Here is a 19,220-nt window from a genome sequence, read left to right as displayed (position 1 = left end):
TCAAACTAAAGAAGAGAGTCTCCCACAAGCTTGGGGGAGGCTTTGCCAATTACTTAGTGCTTTGCCTGATCATCCTCTTAAGAAAAATGAAATACTTGATACCTTCTATAATGGACTAACCGATGCTTCTAGGGACTTCCTAGATAGTTGTGCTAGTTGTGTTTTCAGGGAACGAACTGTTGGACAAGCTGAAGAATTATTGAATAACATGTTAAAAACTATGATGATTGGACTATTCCTGAACCACCGCCTAAACCCACTCCGAAGAAGAGGGGTATATTATATCTTAGTCCTGAAGATATGCAAGAGGCAAAGAAATCTATGAAGAAAAAAGGTATTAAAACTGAGGATGTTAAAAATTTACCTCCTATTGAAGAAATACATGGGCTTAATACACCACCACTGCCTAAGGTGGTAGAGGTAAATTCTCTTATGAAGTTCAATGATAATGACAATCCTCACAATATGCATCCTAGTCAATGCCTTTAATTATGAGTTTGAAAACAATATTAGAAAACAAGATCACTTTAATGCAAATGTTATGAAACAATTGAAATACAATTCTGATATGATTGCTTGCTTGAGTGACTTGTTATTTAGAATATCAAATGATGTTAGAGGTGTTGGAAAACATGCTTCTATGGTTCAAACTCAATTAGAATAAGTTGCTAAATCTCACAGAGAATTGCTTGATGAAATGAATAATAATATGCATGACTTTGCTCTTAGAGTTGCAACTAGAGGAGGTAAAATGACTCAGGAACCACTTTATCCTAAGGGACACCCTAAAAGAATTGAACAAGATTCACAAAGAGCTAACACTAGTGCACCTAGTCCTACTAGAAAGAAAAAGAAAAAGTAAAATGATAGGACTTTCCACACTTCTAGTGAACCTGAAATAGAAAAATCTCCTGATAATGAAAATGAAGTTTCTATCTCTATTACTGAAACTCAATCTAGTAATGAACACTCACCTAATGATAATGAAAAAGATAATGATGAGCTTCTTGAAGACTCTCAACCAACCAATGATAAAGAACCAGACAATGATGTTGAGATAGAACCACCTGTTGATCTTGATAACCCACAAGCTAAAAACAAAAGATATGACAAAAGAGACTTTGTGGCTAGAAAACACGGTAAAGAAAGAGAACTGTGGGTTCAAAAACCTATTCCTTTTCCACCCAAGTAAACCAAAAAGAATGATGATGAAGAATTTGAACGCTTTGCTGAAATGCTGAGGCCAGTCTTTTTGCGTACTCGCTAGACTGATATCTTGAAAATGCCTCCTTATACAAAGTATATGAAAGACATCATCACAAATAAGATAAAATATTGAAAGCTGGAATCTCCACTATGCTTGCTAATTATACTTTTAAGGATGGAGTACCTAAAAAACTTGGAGATCCGGGAATACCAACTATACCTTGCTCTATTAAAAAGAATTATGTGAAAACTGCTTTGTGTGATTTAGGAGTTGGTGTTAGTGTTATGCCTTTCTCTTTATATAAAAGACTTGACTTGAATAAATTCATACCTACTAAAATATCTTTGCAAATGGCTGATAAATCAACTGCCATACCTATCGGTATCTGTGAGGATGTGCCCGTTGTTGTTGCTAATGTTACTATTTTGACATACTTTGTTATACTTGAGATGCCCGAGGACGACAACATGTTGTATATCCTTGGTAGACCCTTCTTGAATACTGCAAGGGCTGTTATTGATTGCAATAAAAGCAAGGCCACTTTTCATATCAGTGGTAATGAGCACACGGTGCACTTTCTGAAGAAACAATTCCAAGTAATTAAATGGTATTAATGTTATTGAAAAATCTCTGACAGTCACTATTGGAAGTTTTCAAATACCTCTACCTACTGCCAAAAAGAAATATGAAATACTTATTGTTGGGGAAATGCATATCCCCATTCAGGTAACTTAGTGATTTACGAAAGTTCTTCGGTTTCATGCTAATCGAAAGTGGTTGTTAATAAGACTTGATCAACCTTATTAATGGATCATTTTTGAATGGTATGAAGTTGATGAATTTAGTAAGCACTACTGTCTGTCCCTACTCTTTATTCTCTATTTTATTAGTTAAATAAAATAAAATGCCATGTGTTGTCTGTTTTTTGAATTTCCCGTGCAATAAAAAATGACCAAAAAATAAAAGTTCTCAGAATGCCCTGAAAACTTAATATGATTTTTTTTGAATATTTGAGAATTTTTGGTGCAAATAACATCAGATGGAGGTGCACCAGGTGGGCACAACCCACCTGGGCGCGCCAGCACCCCCAGGCGCGACCTGGTGGGTTGTGGGCCCCACATGGGCCCCCTTAGTTACCTCTTCATACCACATCATCACTTAACTCCAGAAAAAAAATCCTCTCCCCGTGTTCTTGAGCTCAAACCCGCGGATTTCGATCTCTTTGCTCGAAGCTCTATTTCCGAAACTATTTCGGGAGATTGTTGCTTGGTATGTGACTCCATCATTTGTCCAATTAGTTTTTGTTTTAGTGGCTTATACTTTGAATAATTAGCTACTCTTGGTGCTGCTGTAGATGTTCTTGCATGTTGAATTCTTAGTGTTCTAAGTTGTTTGAATGCTTGTTATGGCCTCTATGTATCCCTATGAGTAGTTGCTATCAATCTTACAAAGTTTTGTTGAAAAATTTTGTCACTCAAAAAATTTTATTTTCAGAAAATTGTACGCGGTCATGATGAACCTATTTGGAAGGAGTTCTTCGAGGAGACGATCCTTGGAGGCATCTTCTAGTGACAGTTCTGCTCGTCGGTCTTATGTTGAACCAAGTGAAAGTTCCACGCGAGATGCCGCCACCAAGACATGTTTATGGCCTAGCAATGAATATATGGTGGGCGTGGGCATTAAGGAAGAATTTTAGCAATATGTTCACAATGCCGGCCTCGGTCCCTACCTATCAGATAAGTGTGCACAACACCAACTTCTCACTAAATTATTTGTCAAAGGATTTAAATATTTTCCACGTGAGCCTAGGGTGTCGTTTATGCTTTATGATAATCCTTATACTATCCCACTGGAGAATTTTGCTTATCATTGCAAACTGCCATTTTGGAGTTCACTTGATGAGCCACCCATGGTTGAGTACGAGTCTTTCTTGAGTAGTAGCCTTTGCTATGGTGAAAATAGAGGAGTGAGACAAGGAAGAATAAAGAGCATTCATTTTCCCGCAATTCAGTGTTTTGCATTATTTAACAGGAAATGCATAGTAGGCAAGCAAGACTGTAGCATACTTTGTGCGCCAGACTTGAGACTCCTTTACACCGCTCTCACTGGTGAAAGGAATTATAACCTTGGAGCGATTTTTGCACGCAGACTTCAGCACAATGCTAGAAGTGGCTGGTTCTATGGTGGAATTTATGCCACACGCCTAGCACGAGGGCTGGGTGTCTCAGCTTTGCCCTTTGATCCTATCCTACCCACTCGGTATTTAGATTTTGATGCCTTGAAAGATCATAAAATTCTCAAGGGAAGGGCTGATAACTTCACTTATAATTTGTTGTTTAACCAATCACATGTTGTGGACACATATTTTCCTGCGCCTGCTCTCTATGATTATCACAACAAGGAAAGATATTTTGTTCTTGAGAGCGAGGCCTGAGCTCATAACGAAATAGTGGTGGCGGCACGGCGTGCTGAGGCATCCGCACCAAGAGCCTCCGTGAGCTACCACGCCGACTATTATCCAGGCTACTAACTGATTACCAAGTTAGGCCAAAAGCCTAAGCTTGGGGGAGTACGTGTTCTCACCGACATTATCTTCATGCTCACATATCATTCTATTTGTCGGCGCTCACACTTTTTCATTGTATCATCCATGCTTAGATTTATTTTCTTGCTTTCTTCTTGTGTATTTGAAAAACCTTAGAAAAACCAAAAAATTAGTTGTAGTTAATTTACTTTCTATGCATGCTTAGTAGTAGTACTAAAAAGAAAACCCAAAAATATGTCCTTGTTCTTCTTTTGCTTGTTGAGAGCTTTCTCGTGTAAATAGTTTTTCTCGTTTTTGCTTTTTCGTTATTTGCTTGCTTAAGAAAACCAAAAACTCCAAAAAATATTTCAGTGTGTTTCTCTGAATTTCTTTTCTTTTGTTTGAGTTGTACCAAGGAGAAGACCATGTTGAAAATGTTGAGTGGCTCTCATATGAATAATTTTTGAACTAATAAAGAGCCCATTTTGCTTTGTCTTCTCCCGTTGAATAAAATGTTTGCAGATTCCAGCTTAGTCCATGGCACTCTTGCACTATTATTATTTTCATATCATTCGGTCGTGCAAGTAAAAGGCAATAATGACGACATTCGATGAACTGGCCATGGCAAAGAGAAACTCGTATGAACTCGACGTGTCTTGTCTGTGTAAATATGTTTAACCTAGCATCCATGATTTATCCCGTTATGATTAAACATGTTTGCAATGAAAATTAGAGATTATAGTTTCTCGTGCCATGCATAAGTAGCTGGGAGTTAATAATGTTTTATCTTGGATATCAACATAGCGTTAAGATGATTGTGATGTAGTATGATGATATGGTATCCTCTTCTGAATGTTCAAGTGGCTTGACTTAGTACATGTTCATGCATGTAGTTGAATCAAAACCAACATAGCCTCTATAATGTTTATATTCATGGTGTTCATATCCTACTCATGCTAGTGTCCAATGTTACTTACGCATAATGCATGGTTATGATCGCTGTTGCTCTCTAGCTGGCCGCTTGTCAACCTTAATTGCTAGCCTTTGCTTGTACTAAGTGGGGATTCTGCTTGTACATCAAAAACCTTGAACCCAAAGTTATTCCAGATGAGTCCACCATACCTACCTATATATGGTATTACCCTACCGTCCTAAGTAAATTTGCATGTGCCACCTCTAAAACTTCTAAAACATTATCCGTTTTGTGTGCCTGGATCGTTCATGGAATGACAGGAGATGGTCAATATCTTCCGTGCTAAGAGGGTTATTCTCAGGTTGAGTGTTTATTCACTCGCCACCGCACGAGAAAATGGGCGGTAATAGGGATGCCCAGTCCCGAACTGCAAACATGAAAAAGAGTTCATCTCTAAAATAATTAAACAAAAACTCCCAATGGAGTCAAAACCTTTACTTTTACCGCTTGGGAACCGCCACTAGCATGCTTAGCATGGAAGATGTTGATAACTGATGGTCGTGAAGTGAATAAGAAGGGTGCATGTCTCAAAATATCATTTATCTCAGTTTTAAAAACTGAGCTCTGGCACCTCTGCAAATCACTGCTTCTCTCTGCGAAGGGACTTTCTATTTACTTTTATGTTGTGTCATCACCTTCTAAAAACAAGCGCCAGAAACCGAGTAGAGCACAACGGTCATGATTTATGCATTGTGTGTAGCTAATGTTGGGTGCATCATGACTGGATCTTTTCTACCATGAATTACAATGTTTAGTCGCTGCTTGAACTTTGGAGGTGATTTGCATTTATGTTTTGCGGTCTCAGACAGGGCTAGAGAGATACCATTATTTTCATATTATCTCATGGTTATTTTGACAATGTGTTACCATTTGAGATATCTTATTATTGCTCGCTAGCTAATTATGTCATTGATATGATTCATTATAATCTTTAAGAGTTATTGTCGACATGGTTAGTTATAATGTTGGCTGAAAACCTGGGTGTTGTTTAAGCTTTTTATGTAAACAAGAGCAAAAGAGTTCATAAAAGTTTTTCTTTCTCGCTTTCAGTTTATCAACTGAATTGCTTGAGGACAAACAAAGGTTTAAGCTTGGGGGAGTTGATACGTCTCCAACATATCTACTTTTTCTCACGCTTTTCCTCCTGTTTTGGACTCTAATTTGCATGATTTGAATGAAACTAACCCTAGACTGACGTTGTTTTCAATAGAACTACCATGGTGTTGTTTTTGTGCAGAAATAAAAGTTTTCGGAATGGAACAAAACTTCTTGAGGATTTTTTATATCAATAACAAGAATTACTGGAGCCAAGATCCACCAAAGAGGGGGCCCTGGGTGGGCACAACCCACCAGGGCGCGCCCCCCTCTCCTGGCGCGCTCAGGTGGGTTGTACCCACCTGGTGGCCCCGCTGACGACCCCCCTGATACTATAAATTCATATATTTCCAGAAAAAATTCAGGGAGAAAGAATTACCGTGATCCATGAGACGGAGCCGCCGTCGGGACCTGTTCTTCCTCGAGAGGGCAGATCTGGAGTCCGTTTGGGGCTCCGGAGAGGGGGATCTTCGTTCTTCGTCATCACCAACCCTTCTCCATCGCCAATTCCATAATGCTCCCCACCGGGAGTGAGTAATTTCTTCATAGGCTCGCTGGTCGGTGAGGAGTTGGATGAGATTCATCATGTAATCGAGTTAGTTTTGTTAGGGCCTGATCCCTAGTATCCACTATGTTCTTAGATTGATGTTGCTATGACTTTGCATTGCTTAATGCTTGTCACTTTGGGCCCGGGTGCCATGATTTCAGATCTGAACCATTTATGTTATCATCTTTATATCCATGTTCTAGATCCGATCTTGGAAGTTATAGTCACCTACTACAGTTATGATCCGGCAACCCCGGAGTGACAACAACCGGGCCCACTCCCGGTGATGACCGTAGTTTGAGGAGTTCATGTATTCACTATGTGTTAATGCTTTGTTCCAGTTCTCTATTAAAAGGAGGCTTTAATATCCCTTAGTTTCCAATATGGACCCCACTGCCATGGGAGGGTAGGACAAAAGATGTCATGCAAGTTCTTTTAATAAAGCACGTATGACTATTTACGGAATACATGCCTACATTATATCGATGAACTAGAGCTAGTGCCGTATCGCTCTAGGTTATAACTGTCTCATGATGAATATCATCCAACAAGTCACCGATCCAATGCCTACGAATTTATCCTTATTGATCTTGCTGCGTTACTATTGCTATCATCACTGTTACACTTGCTACAAATTACTGCTATCATTGTTACTGTTACCGTTGCTGCTGTCACTATTATCAAAACTATCAAACTACTTTCCTACTGATCACCTTGCTGCAGATAATTAATCTCTAGGTGTGGTTGAATTGACAACTCAGCTGCTAATACCTTCAAATATTATTTGGCTCCCCTTGTGTCGAATCTATAAATTTGGGTTGAATACTCTACCCTCGAAAACTGTTGCGATCCCCTCTTGTGGGTTATCACGGTCTCAGTCTCAACGCCGGTCTGGATGTCGGTCTCAGTCTCCGGTGCGATAGGTGTGCCCAGTAACAACATCCGTTGATCGTCAGCAAGGCTCAAAAATTCGTCTCCCGCCAGGTAGACGTTGTCACAATCACCAGAACCCCGTCCTTCATCGTTGCTAGCCATGTTTCTGCGATTAAATCTAGTCAATTAATTCTAGACCTAATAAAATGAATAATGACATAAAAAGGCCTATGTTTTGCAGGAACGTTGACTCCTTCCTAGTGCGGCAAATCCCAGGCACTCGATATGTCCTAGTTTGTAGCACAAGTCATGCCGAAATTCACGGAAAATTTCGTCATGACCTTTGCTAAAAAGTGGACAAATCGAGCACCTGAAATTTGCCGGAACGGAAATGAATCAACATTCCGGCAAAACATAGGCCACTCAGCTTCATTCCCTAGAAACAACAAAAGGCCACTTAGGCACAATCGAACCACTTCAATGAAAAGATATAACATGACCACTTCAATGGAAAGATATAATCAACAATAAAAGTCTAGGAAGGGATCATCTTTAAAATAAAACTTGCCTAAATTCTTTTCCTAGAAAAATAGTGGTCTTTTCAAAACTCAAAAACCTTTGCAAAATGACCTCATTGAACACTTCTCTGCCTAGCACAGAACCCAAATTATGTTCTAGCTATTCCTCTCTCTCTCTCACACACACACACATTACTTTCTCTAACCCTTCTCTGCCTAGGACAAAACCCAATTAAATTACAAAGGAACTCCATTTCTCTAACCCTTCTAACCTAATGCTTTAAAATAAATGTTTCCTCTAACCTAGCTTGTTAACCTAACGAACCTAATTAACCTAGCTATTTAACCTAGTTAGTTAACCTAGCTTGTTAACCTAATTAACCTAGCTATTTAACCTAGTTAGTTAACCTAGCTTGTTAACCTAACGAACCTAATTAACCTACTTTACCTAGATAATTAACCTAATTAAACTAGTTAACCTAGCTAGTTCTTTGTCAAAGCCCTAAATAAATTTTTGCACTAACCTAGATAATTAACCTAATTAAACTAGTTAACCTAACTAGTTCTTTGTCAAAGCCCTAACTAAAATTTTGCACTAACCTAGATAATTAACCTAATTAAACTAGTTAACCTATCTAGCTAGCTCTCTGTCCAATGTTTGTGCTATGCATGAGAGAGAGAGGAGGGGTGGGGGCTTACAAAGGATGGCCCCGGTGGTGGCGAGGGAGGCAGGGCGTCTCCGGCGACGGCGAGGGAGGCAGGGGCATCGAGGGTGGCTCCGGTGGCGCTGAGGGCGGCTCCGGTGGCGTTGATGAGGCCACGCGGCTCCGGTGGCGTTGGGGATGGCTCCGGTGGCATCGACGGCGCACGACTCTGGTGGCTCCGGGGGCGTCGACGCCGGCAGGAGACGGCGGCGAAGTGGGGCGACGATGAATTGGGAGACGGCGGCGAAGTGGGGCAAGGGATTTGGGGGAGAAGTGGTGGCGGGGGAGGGGGGCGCTTTTGGTTAAGTCAAACTTAGCAGTAGCGCATTTCAGAAAAAGCGCTATAGCTAAGTTAGCTATAGCGATTTTTACTAAACGCGCTACTGCTATAGCTATGTATTTTCCTTTTCTTTTCTTATTTTCTTTTCTCTTTCTATAGCGGGGGTCTAAACAGGCGCTACTGCTACATCTATAGCGCCTCTTATGAACATACGCTACTGCTATGCCTTTCTCCATTTTTTTCCTTTTTTATTTATTTTTCTTTACATTTTTTTCCTTTCTCCTTTTTCTATTTCTTTTATTTTTATTTACTTTTCTATTTGTTTTTTATTTTATTTTATTTTCATTAGCAGTAGCGCCTTTCAACGTAAACGCGCTGCTAAAATAATATTAGTGGTAGCGCTGTTTCTAAAAGACCGCTACTACTATATGTGGCTATCGGCTTAGTAGTGAGAATTTTAGTAGTAGCGCGTTTAAAGGGAGACGTGTTACTGCTACGTGTGTATCTGTAGCGCGTTTAACCTGCATGCGATACTGCTATTTAGCACTAGCGCCCTTTTTTAACAACCGCTACTGGTAAGATTTTGTGTATAAGGTTTTACCTAGTAGTGACCCCATCTCTCTATTGTTTCTATGACAATAAGAAGTGGTAATACTTTGCGTATTGTCCGAAGCATCTATGCACGTCATGTTCCATCCATCCATATGCATCTAAGATTGTACGAGCATATACAAACGGTACATATAGGACCTTAAAAATGATTTCCTTCGTGGATCACAATGGCAGCCACCCTGGGAACACCAGAACAGCTATTTCGAGTCTCTTTTTCGCAAATGGCTGCCGGCTGAGGAGTTTGAGGTTGTGGATGTTCACCGCACAAGCCCGAGTCGGCAACACATGAATGTGTTGAGGCATTTTTTATCTTTTTAAAATGAGGCAAAATTGATGCTTAGCATATAAGAAAGCCAATACAACGTGATCATGGCCCTACATGCAGCGCAACGCGCCAAGCACGAGCACAGAAACCACGGGCCGCACCTGGGTCTACATTGACGAACTCGCGAGAGGCATCATGCACAAACCATCGGCTCAGATTAGATCTCGCAAAGGAGCAAACAAGCGAGCATATTAATAAAGGGGGACCCGATAGTAGCACAGTTTCCTCAACTTTTTACATTACAATCATAAATCGCGGCTTGAAACATATGATTTTTTTCCTATTATACAGATCAATGAGACGAGTGTTATCAGCTACACCAGGGTAGCGCCCCTGGCCTCTACATCGGTCGATGCACACGGTCATAGAAGGTAATAAAAACTGGCAAAATAATTACGATGTTTCCATAGATAGAATCGCGGATAAACACAAGACAGTTCTCCAAAAACCCAAGAGCTCCCATCTTGCCAAGATCCTAGTCTCACTTGCATGATGCAAAAATTGCATGCCATCTTGTGACCAAAAAACATACTGCTACTTGGCCTGTTGCATGCTACCACCACTACAAAAAAAACATAGCGGCGGCAGCGAACTCTGTTTCTTTGGCACTGTGAACAACAACTGGGTGGGTCTTTTTAAGTCATTGGGGGGTTGCTGCCGCTGCCCTGCCTTTCTTTTCTTTTCTTGATCTCTCCTCCGGAAATTAGCTATCCTTCTCCTCGACTCCTCCTCGTCGTCATGGCACCACTGAGGGGGGCCAAGCGCCGGAAGCGGCACCCCGAGAAGGCCCTGCCGGCGGGGGTGATGGCGCCCTTGCCCCCGCCCGACGCCGCCGATTGGTGGGACTCCTTCTCCCGCAGGCTTGCAGCAGGTATACACACGTCCATGCTCCATCTCTCCTGTTTCTTTCCGTCTCCCTGGTTGGACCACTGTTGCTGCCCGTCCTCGCCCGTGCCCGTCCCTCGTCCCGCGGCTCGCCGTGGCCTCGCGGCCCTCGGTAATGCGCGGCACCCTCCCGCCTCGCGTAGGAGATTGCGCGTGGGCAGATTTCGGCGGTGGTGCTGGATCAGGGAGGGCCGCCGTTGAATTTGCACTGCTTCCTGCGCGCGCGCGTTCGATGGCCTTGCTTAATCCGCGGCCTTAATCTGGGCGTTTAGTGCAGTGAATCTGCTTTGTTCGGTGCGCTTCTTGGAGGGGTGGTCGGCTGTTGAGGCTCGTGTACGGTAAGGCGCGCGGAGGCACGGGCAGTCTCCGGCGGGCGGGGCGTTCTAGATTGTTCTCCGAGGGCACGAACAATAGGAGCTTGCGAGTGCGGCGGCTATGGCTGGCCTCGACCGGGTCGGGGATTGTTGGGGGAGAGCGGTTAGTTTTGACATTTGCGGTTTTCTTGGTTCTTCGTCTCCATTTCAGATCTACCAAGCATGTGTGCAATGGTGTTTTGGGGCTTCATAACTCTGCAGGTGGTGTCAGTTGTGCCCATTGCGTCGACCTCATCCACAATCCCTTGCTCGATTGTTCAAGTCTCGATGCTACAAGAACTAACCCTTCCTTTCCTTTTCTGAAGCATGTGAAGTAACTTGTTTACATTTCCTGAAGAATTCAGTCAAAAGTTGCTGTACATGTTGTAGAGGAAAACCCGGCCTATCTGTTCACAGATAGTCCCACACAATTCGATAATTGTTTTTATTCTGTGCTATTGGTGGTCATAGTATTGTTGCTACTATTTGGGTAGAAATAGACGGACTGCCAATTTAGAAGACAGTTACTGTGGCTCATACAGATCATCACATGGGTTGAGCGATGCAGTACTAGCTTAAATATTCTTAAAACTTCTCACACTTATAATACTTAAGAAGAGGAAGTGTTTGAATCCACAACCACTTTACTTAAAAATGGTAATGATATCTACAAGATTGCAACTCTAGTATGTAACTCGTAGATCCTTTCTCAAAGAAGTTAACTGTATATTCAATTAAATAGTCGACTAATCTATTTAGATTCAGTAGGCTCTGTCAACATGGTGTATGAGTATGAAGCGAATGGGTCATTGCAGACAGTTTCCCGAGAGAAGTTCTCCTGAGCAAATGTTCCTCATGTGGCATGATGCCATGCTCTCTTATGGTCAAGACATGTTTCGCAAGTCCTTAGACAGTGGATTTTGGAATCCCTCAAGCTCTAGGAAATGTTTTGTCTGAAATCTACACAACTCTTTAAACTGAGTGCTGAAGGCATGTACTGATTTAATTTATATATTTAATTAATCCGGATCGATGATTTACTCGTATACTTTGAATTATCTTCTACAGTTACTCATACAATTTGCTTTTTCTTAGTTTAACCATTTCTTGTACCAGTTCCCAGCACATTCATAACTCTGTTTAGGTTGCATCAGATATGCTGATAGAGTAGACTTATCTATTAGTTGGTGGAAATTTCGCAGTATTGCTATAAGATTTTCATTACCTGTCATTTCTAAGTTTTAACTCGCTGTAAGGATTAGGTATCTTCTTCCTTGCCAAAGTGTATGTAGACATGATAGGGATAAGACTTATACATTTGCTGTTCATGTTGAAGAATGAATTGAATCTCTCGCATTGTAAAAGCATGGGAAGAATGAATTGGATCTCTTGCATTGTAAAATGTATACATTTGATGTTCATGTTTGCCACACAGTTTTGTGGTACAATAAATTATGATATCAAATTGTGACACTGCAATCTGTTGTTTACACAGGACACTACTCCAAAGACTGCCAGAACTTTGAGTCAGTCTTCAAGATGTCGAGGAAGACATTCGACTACATTTGCACTCTGATTACCGGGGACTTCTCAAGAAAGACACAGGGTTTCAGAAATTTCAGGTTTGGAGACAAGATGATTCTTGCGTTGGAGGATCAAGTAGCTGTTGCTCTGTTGAGACTGACGACTGGTGAGTCACTTCTGAGCATAGGGAATCGCTTTGGAATGAACCACTCAGCAATCTCAAACATCACTTGGAAGTTCATTGAGTCCTTGGAGGATCACGCAATCAGTCATCTGAAGTGGCCTGACCCTGAGGAGATGGCGACCATCAAAGCAAAGTTCGAAAAGCTCCAGGGCCTCCCCAACTGCTGCGGCGCCATAGACACAACACACATCCTCATGTGCTCTTCAGCTCAGCCTAACAGCAATGTCTGGCTTGACTGTGAGAACAGGAACAGCATGGTCCTGCAGGCCGTTGTCGACCCCGACATGCGGTTCAGAGACGTTGTCAGTGGCTGGCCTGGGAGCATGGATGACTCCTGCATCCTGCGCACCTCGGGCTTCTACAAGCTGTGCGAGAAAGGCGGGAGGCTGGACGGACAAATGGAGCTTCCTGGGGAGCCAGCAGGGTCAGTGGTCAGAGAGTACATCATCGGGGACACGGGCTACCCTCTCCTTCCCTGGCTGATGACTCCATACCAAGAGCGCGATCTGTCTCCAGCAAAAGCAGCATTCAACAAGCAGCACGCCACGGCGAGAATGGTGGTGCAGGGTGCTATGGCCAGGCTGAAGGAAAGGTGGCAGGTACTCAAGGGGGAGCTGTGGAGGCCTGACAAGCACCGGCTACCGAGGATCATCTACGCCTGCTGCCTGCTCACCAACATCATGATCGACCTCGGGGACACACACAGAGAACGGGCACCGGCGTCGCACGACCATGATGACGGTTACTATCAGCAGTTCAGCAATGTGGCCGACGACGGTGCGGTTGCACAGAGGGACGTGCTTTGCCAGTATGTCAGCAGGCTAGGCGGCAAATTGCCGGAGTGATTCTCGCCCTCTAGCTGCATACCGTGCGCCTCTTCGCCTATTTTTCTCTCTGCTCGACATGAAACAAATGATAGCTACAGAACATAGAATCGTGATCTGGATATTTGTTACCCTTGAGACGGTTTGCTGCGATTGTTATTGGTATTATTAAATAGGTCATAGAAGTTGTAACCTGAATTGCGGTTACTTTGAAGAGAGTCTGCGTTGCTCGTTACTGGCATGATATTCTTTTTTTTTGACGCGTCAACGGCGGGCTTATGCCGGCCTGAACCATATATTATTTCATAAAACAGTTTACACAGAAGAGAATTACAGTGGGAGAGATAGGAGAGGGGGGGGGGGGGGGGGGGGGGGGGGGAGGGGGGGGGTGCCGAAGATTACATTAGGTTACAATCTCTCGGCCAGGCTTGACAACATAGCGCCCCAATCTAGGAGCAGCGACTTTCGCAGGGCATTCTTGCATCTTTGAGACCAAAGCTTCAGATCGTCCGCCGCTACCCTAGCAATGTGATGGATGTGAAGGGTTTCGTGTCGAAAGACCTTGGCGTTCCGGCGCTTCCAGGTGTTCCAGAAGATTGCGATGAGGACGGTGGAACGAACTTTGTCCCACGGGGCCTGATGCCAGATATCCGCGATGTTGCGCGGCGACCCCCTATAAAGGGTGTGGAGCTCGTCCCAGAGCGGCCGAAGAGTAGAGCAGCGGAGAAGAAGGTGAGTGATATCCTCGCAGGTGCCGCAGAACGGGCAGGCATCAGAGGAAGCGATTGAGCGACGCAACCTACGCTCATTGGTGTATACTCGATCTTTGTGAGCCAACCACATGAAGATGCGACACTTGTTTGGCGCATAATTTTTCCAGATAGCAGCCGCCATCGGGTCCGGCGGATGCTCGTGCCATATTGCATTATAAGCCAAACTGGTGGTAAGGGCCTTGCCTTCTCGGCTGCAGACCCTGGTGTCGTGCACCTGTGAATCCAAGTTAACCGAAGCCATAATATTACGCAAAGCAACCAATTCATTCTCAGCTACAAGGGATAATCAAGGAGCAAGATCGAGGTTCAGATCTGGCGAATCCAGCACTCTAGCAACTGAGGCCGACTGCCTATTGGAGTGAGTGTAGAGAGCAGCAAACTGAGATGCAAGAGTAGTTTGGTTGTTTGGGAGCCAAAGATCATTCCAGAACGAGGTGGTGGCCCCATTCCCGAGTTTAACCGACGTAATGGATCGGAAGAAGTCAAGGTGTTTAAAGATATCGCGCCAGACTGGCGACGCAGCTGAATCCCCAGCGCCCAGGTCGTGGGTAGGAGACCAGCCATATTTGGTAACTAGGTAGGACGGGGCTGGGGCAGCGCCAGAGTCATGCAGTTTTGACAGGTGACGAAGAAGAAGACAGACATTCATGTGTTTGAGCGAGGAGAAGCCTAGACCCCCGTTCACGAATGGAGCGCACACAAGGTCCCAAGCCACTTTGCATTGCCCTCCCGTAGTTTTATCCTGCCCTGACCAGAAGAAGGCCCTACAGCGTTTGTCAATTTGTTGAAGCGTTCCGATGGGCAGCAGCAGCGCACTCATAGCATATATAGGAAGGGCCCGGAGAGCCGCGCGAACAAGAATAGCCCGACCTGCAAGGGAAAGCAAAAGGATGGTAGAAGGTGCACAGGATGATATAGAGGAAAACTCAAATGATCATGGTAGAAGGTTCTTTTTTTAACAGGATGGAAGAAAGTCGCAGATCACAAGAAATTGGTAGCATCATGTGCTGTTGCTGGATTGCTATTATGCACCAAAAGGGAGGTGAGACAACAAGACCAACGACTGCACCATCACAAGTTTCTTATACAGACTTTAGAAGGGAATCTGGTAACCAGTTAGGCACTTAGGCCGCACATACATCTCTGCGACAAAATGTCGACGAGCACCACAACAACAGACGAACGAACTCGCGCGCAAAGATTCAAGTCATTTTCTCGTTCTTTCTTTCTTGCAAACTAGGTGCACTGTGCTACAAGAGGAAACACAGGAGTTCAATGCTGGGTGCATCGCCAACCCGAAAGATGCCTACACACACTACTTCAGAAGAGACCTCGCGAAGTGCTCTCTTGCTGTCGCTAGGGCTTGGCTTATCGTCTGCAAGTAGATGGGAGAAGAATAAGTCATCTGGAAGTAGATAGGTTTCAGCTGGAACCATTATCACAACTGTGTTATACCTGCTCAGTGAACGACCCAGCTCCTTCCAATCCATGGCCTGACACCTTCTCGGCTATCACATTTCCATCCGTTTCCAGAACAATCCTGCAAGGCGTTTGTGAACAATCAACTATATGCAGGTCCGCAACTCATCAAACAAATTACAATCTGACAGACCAGAAAGTCTTTAAATCTGTATTATCATGGCACAAGCGCAAAGGTTAACTTGAGGTTATTTTGCTCATGTCCTCAACAGCTAAGACATAAATCATAGTCCGATTTATAAAAATCTGAACGGTTGTTGTGTGGTGATAGAAATCGGGCACGATTGTTTCTTGAAAACAGTGAACAGTAAATCATCCATAACGTTCAAATTAACCTTTGCTATCAACTCTACATAGGTGATCCGAATTATGAAAGTATAAGTGCTACTAATTGAATTCGTTGCTGAAGATACAAAAAAACAGAAAATGGTTATGGCATGCACCACTCCACGGAAAAGGAGCCGGAATTTATTTATTTTTAAAGGAAACCAACTGCGTAGCATAATAGCATGTGGAAGCATGGGAATTACCCTCCATCAACAACTTCGTCAAGGCACAAAAAGATGAGATCCAGATTTTCAAGTGCAGTCCTTTTGTCTACATTGTTTCTGGAAGGAGAGAAAATACTCACATTGATAAGTAAATCCAGAGAAAACAATCTGGCAACATGAGGGGGGGGGGGGGGGGGGGGGGGGGGGGGGGGGTAAACCACAATAAAAGGGATATGCAGAACCTGAGAAGAACGCCAACAGCATCAGAAAACCCCTGAAGAACTGACGCTAAAATGAGCTCATTCTCCTCATCCCCTCCAGTTACAAAAAAATGGAGATCTTGGATGAACTTGTACACAATAATGTAGCCATCAAACATTACCACATCAGCTGCAAAATAACAAACAAAACAAACTAATCAATGTAAATAGCTGGATGACTATAGAACTACAAAAACTACCATGATAGGATGTAGTAAATTACTTTGTTTTCTTAGCAGAACATAAGAGCAATTGAAATTACGAAGAACTAATGTTTACCCAAGAAAAGGCAATACATATAAAAATGGTGTCGAGCAGAGCATCACTTAGATACAATACAAGCAAAGAGTAACTTGTTGTTAAATGCTATAGTAGAGCCTAACACTCTGCAGTAAAACCTGGGGGAAACTCAAACATGACAATTAGCCTGGCAAGACAAGATTACAAGAAAAATGCAAAAATACATGGAGAGGTATTCATTCATAAGACGTGATCCATTTCAGCAGTGGCAGATGACACTGGACGCGAGTGTGAGATCCAGCAGCTTGCACGATGACCGATGATGCAGGGTGGTGCTGTATTAGATATTCAGGAGTAGTTCTGTTGTTTACTTTGTGATGGCTAGGGTGTTTTCTTCCCAGTTCTGTATGTAACAGACTCCTTTCTACCTTAACGAAATAACACGCAATACTCGTGTGTGTTCTTGAAATAAAATATACAGACGACAAAATGACAACCGATTAGTATCCTTGTTCAAAACAGCAAGGCAACAAAGGACTACAATAGATGAGCCAAAAAAACGGCATGATGCTCCAACGAGAAGATACACCTGATGAATGTACTGCAGGGACCTCACAAACTGTAGCCGACAACAGTGCAAAACAGCTAGGCCCATTTGGTTGGCAGACAGTGAGATGCTAATCAGTGTTCCCAGGAAGATGGCAGTTTTTCTACACACTATGCAAGGTCCATGAGGAGAATGTAAACTTGCATTCTACATTTACCCACGCAGTGCACAGATATACAGTGAAAAAATAACACTTTCCTCGTCTTTCAAGAGGCAAACTCACCCTCTGCTCTGGCGCTGGTCTTCTGGGTCTTCACGAAGAGCGACTTCTCGAAAGCCAACTTGGAGGCCGCGGAGGGCCAGTCGTCGGCGTAGTACTTGACGGCCACGCGCTTCCCCTCCGCGTCCAGCACGAGGATGTTCTTGACCGAAGGGCAGGACCCCTGCACGGGCAGAGACCAAAGCCAAACAACCTCTGAGAAATAATCACTCCTGGCAGGCGAAATTCGGGGAGTAAAACCTCGCAGTGCGCCAATTCCGACGAGACAGAGATGAAAAACGCGCCAGAAAATACTTGATTTTGCCATCCGGTTCTGGGGCATAAACCCTAAGTAAACCGGGCAAACGGGGACGCGCGCGGTCGGATTTTGCTGGAGAAGGGGGGCGGGTGAAGGGATTACCATGTCGAGGGGGGAGGACGGATTTGCGGGCGCCGGGGGCGGGATGGACGACGGCGTGCCGGAGGGAGCGGCGGGTTGCTGCTGTGCGAGCGCAGGCGGAGGGAGGGCGACCAGGACGAAGATCAATAATGACAACGAGGACAGAGTGGAGTAGTTTTTTTTCATTTTCCTTTTCATTTTCGTGTGAGAAAAGCGTTGGTTTATGCGGACCCGGCCCAAACTACGACCGAGGCTGCTTATTGGGCTACCCTGGGCAATGGTTCCGTTTCATTGGGTACCGGCTCGCGACAGCCCCGCAAGGATCTTTTTGTGGGCTGAGAGCGCGTCACCTCGCCGCCATATGTTGGGCTCTCCTTCGGGATTTTTTTTTCTGTAGCAATTTTCGGATTTTAGATGGTTTTTTCGGATTTTCATTTTTGCCCAGTTTTTCTTAGCTTTTGGAGAAAAAATTGAGATTATTTTTTTGCTTTTGCAAGAGACACATATTTTCCTATGTGTTTTTTTTGTTTCGGCGAAAGGTACGGATCCGATTCTTGTGGAGACACAAATTTGCTTCCGTGAGTGGTACAGTTATGCCTCTAGAAAGGGGGGGGGGGGGGGATATGTTCGTTTGGTTCGGCGATAGGTGCAGATTTGCTTCTCATGGATGCACAGATTTGCTTCCGAGAGAGGCACGGTTGTGCCTCTTGAGAAAAAAAATTGCTTCCGTGAGAGGTATAAATTTGCTTCTCATGAAGGCACGGGTTTGCTTCCGTGAGAGGCACTCTCAAAAAGAGTAAAAAAAACATGATTTTTTCTTCTGTGAAAGGCACAGATTTGCTTTCACGAGAGACACAGCTATGTCTCTCGAAAAGGGGAAACGCATTGTTTTTTTCTTTTTCACGTAAGATACAGATTTGCTTCTCATGAAGGAACAAGTTTGCTTCCACGAGAGACATAGTTGTGCCTCTCGGAAATGAAAAAAAAGAGTTATTTTTTTTATTTTCGCTACTCTGAAGGCAAAGACTTGCTTTCGTGAGGGGCACAACTATGCCTTTCGAAAAGAGAAAAAGGTGAGGGAAAACCGTGATTCCGGCTTGATTTTTTTTTTGATTTTTTCATGAAAATAAGCTTGTCAGACCTATTAACATGGGATATATGAGAAATTTAATGGTGAAAATGGTTCACGGTTTGGTTGCATTGTTTAAGGTTTGAAAAAACGACTCAACGAGAAAAAAGAAACTCCTAGATTGCAATAAGTGGCGCACATGAAATGCGCCGCTTGTCGCATCCTGGGAAGGTGGGAATGACATTTGCAAGGATACACTTAATTAGTGATGTCA

General features: G+C 43.6%; 2 protein-coding genes across 2 annotated transcripts; one reads left to right on the top strand and one right to left on the bottom strand.

Annotated features, from left to right (window-relative positions):
• Positions 1-10,295: 10,295 nt before the first annotated feature.
• On the top strand, positions 10,296-13,669 carry LOC123062529 (protein ALP1-like). Its single transcript, XM_044486078.1, has 2 exons — positions 10,296-10,529; positions 12,392-13,669. The coding sequence occupies exons 1-2, from the start codon at positions 10,397-10,399 to the stop codon at positions 13,447-13,449; spliced, it is 1,191 nt and encodes a 396-aa protein (XP_044342013.1). The 5' UTR covers positions 10,296-10,396; the 3' UTR covers positions 13,450-13,669.
• Positions 13,670-15,265: 1,596 nt separating this feature from the next.
• LOC123062528 (coatomer subunit zeta-1) lies at positions 15,266-18,087 on the bottom strand. The gene is made up of 6 exons (XM_044486077.1): positions 17,899-18,087; positions 17,502-17,661; positions 16,414-16,561; positions 16,211-16,288; positions 15,657-15,741; positions 15,266-15,576 (listed from the first exon to the last, which is right to left on the bottom strand). The coding sequence occupies exons 1-6, from the start codon at positions 18,073-18,075 to the stop codon at positions 15,517-15,519; spliced, it is 708 nt and encodes a 235-aa protein (XP_044342012.1). The 5' UTR covers positions 18,076-18,087; the 3' UTR covers positions 15,266-15,516.
• Positions 18,088-19,220: the final 1,133 nt, after the last annotated feature.

Source organism: Triticum aestivum, chromosome 3A (genome assembly GCF_018294505.1).
Source record: "Triticum aestivum cultivar Chinese Spring chromosome 3A, IWGSC CS RefSeq v2.1, whole genome shotgun sequence".
NCBI classification, from domain to species: domain Eukaryota; kingdom Viridiplantae; phylum Streptophyta; class Magnoliopsida; order Poales; family Poaceae; genus Triticum; species Triticum aestivum.
Note: the sequence above shows the minus strand (reverse complement) of the source record. Positions and strands in the feature narration are given on the sequence as shown.

Coding starts and splice junctions, on each gene's coding strand:
- LOC123062528 (XM_044486077.1), bottom strand. CDS start 18,075: ATGAAAAGGAAAATGAAAAAAAACTACTCCACTCTGTCCTCGTTGTCA. Junction 16,289..16,413: donor GCTGTTGGCGTTCTTCTCAG/GTTCTGCATATC, acceptor CTCTCCTTCCAG/AAACAATGTAGACAAAAGGA. Junction 15,742..16,210: donor GACGAAGTTGTTGATGGAGG/GTAATTCCCATG, acceptor AACGCCTTGCAG/GATTGTTCTGGAAACGGATG.
- LOC123062529 (XM_044486078.1), top strand. CDS start 10,397: ATGGCACCACTGAGGGGGGCCAAGCGCCGGAAGCGGCACCCCGAGAAG. Junction 10,530..12,391: donor CTCCCGCAGGCTTGCAGCAG/GTATACACACGT, acceptor TTGTTTACACAG/GACACTACTCCAAAGACTGC.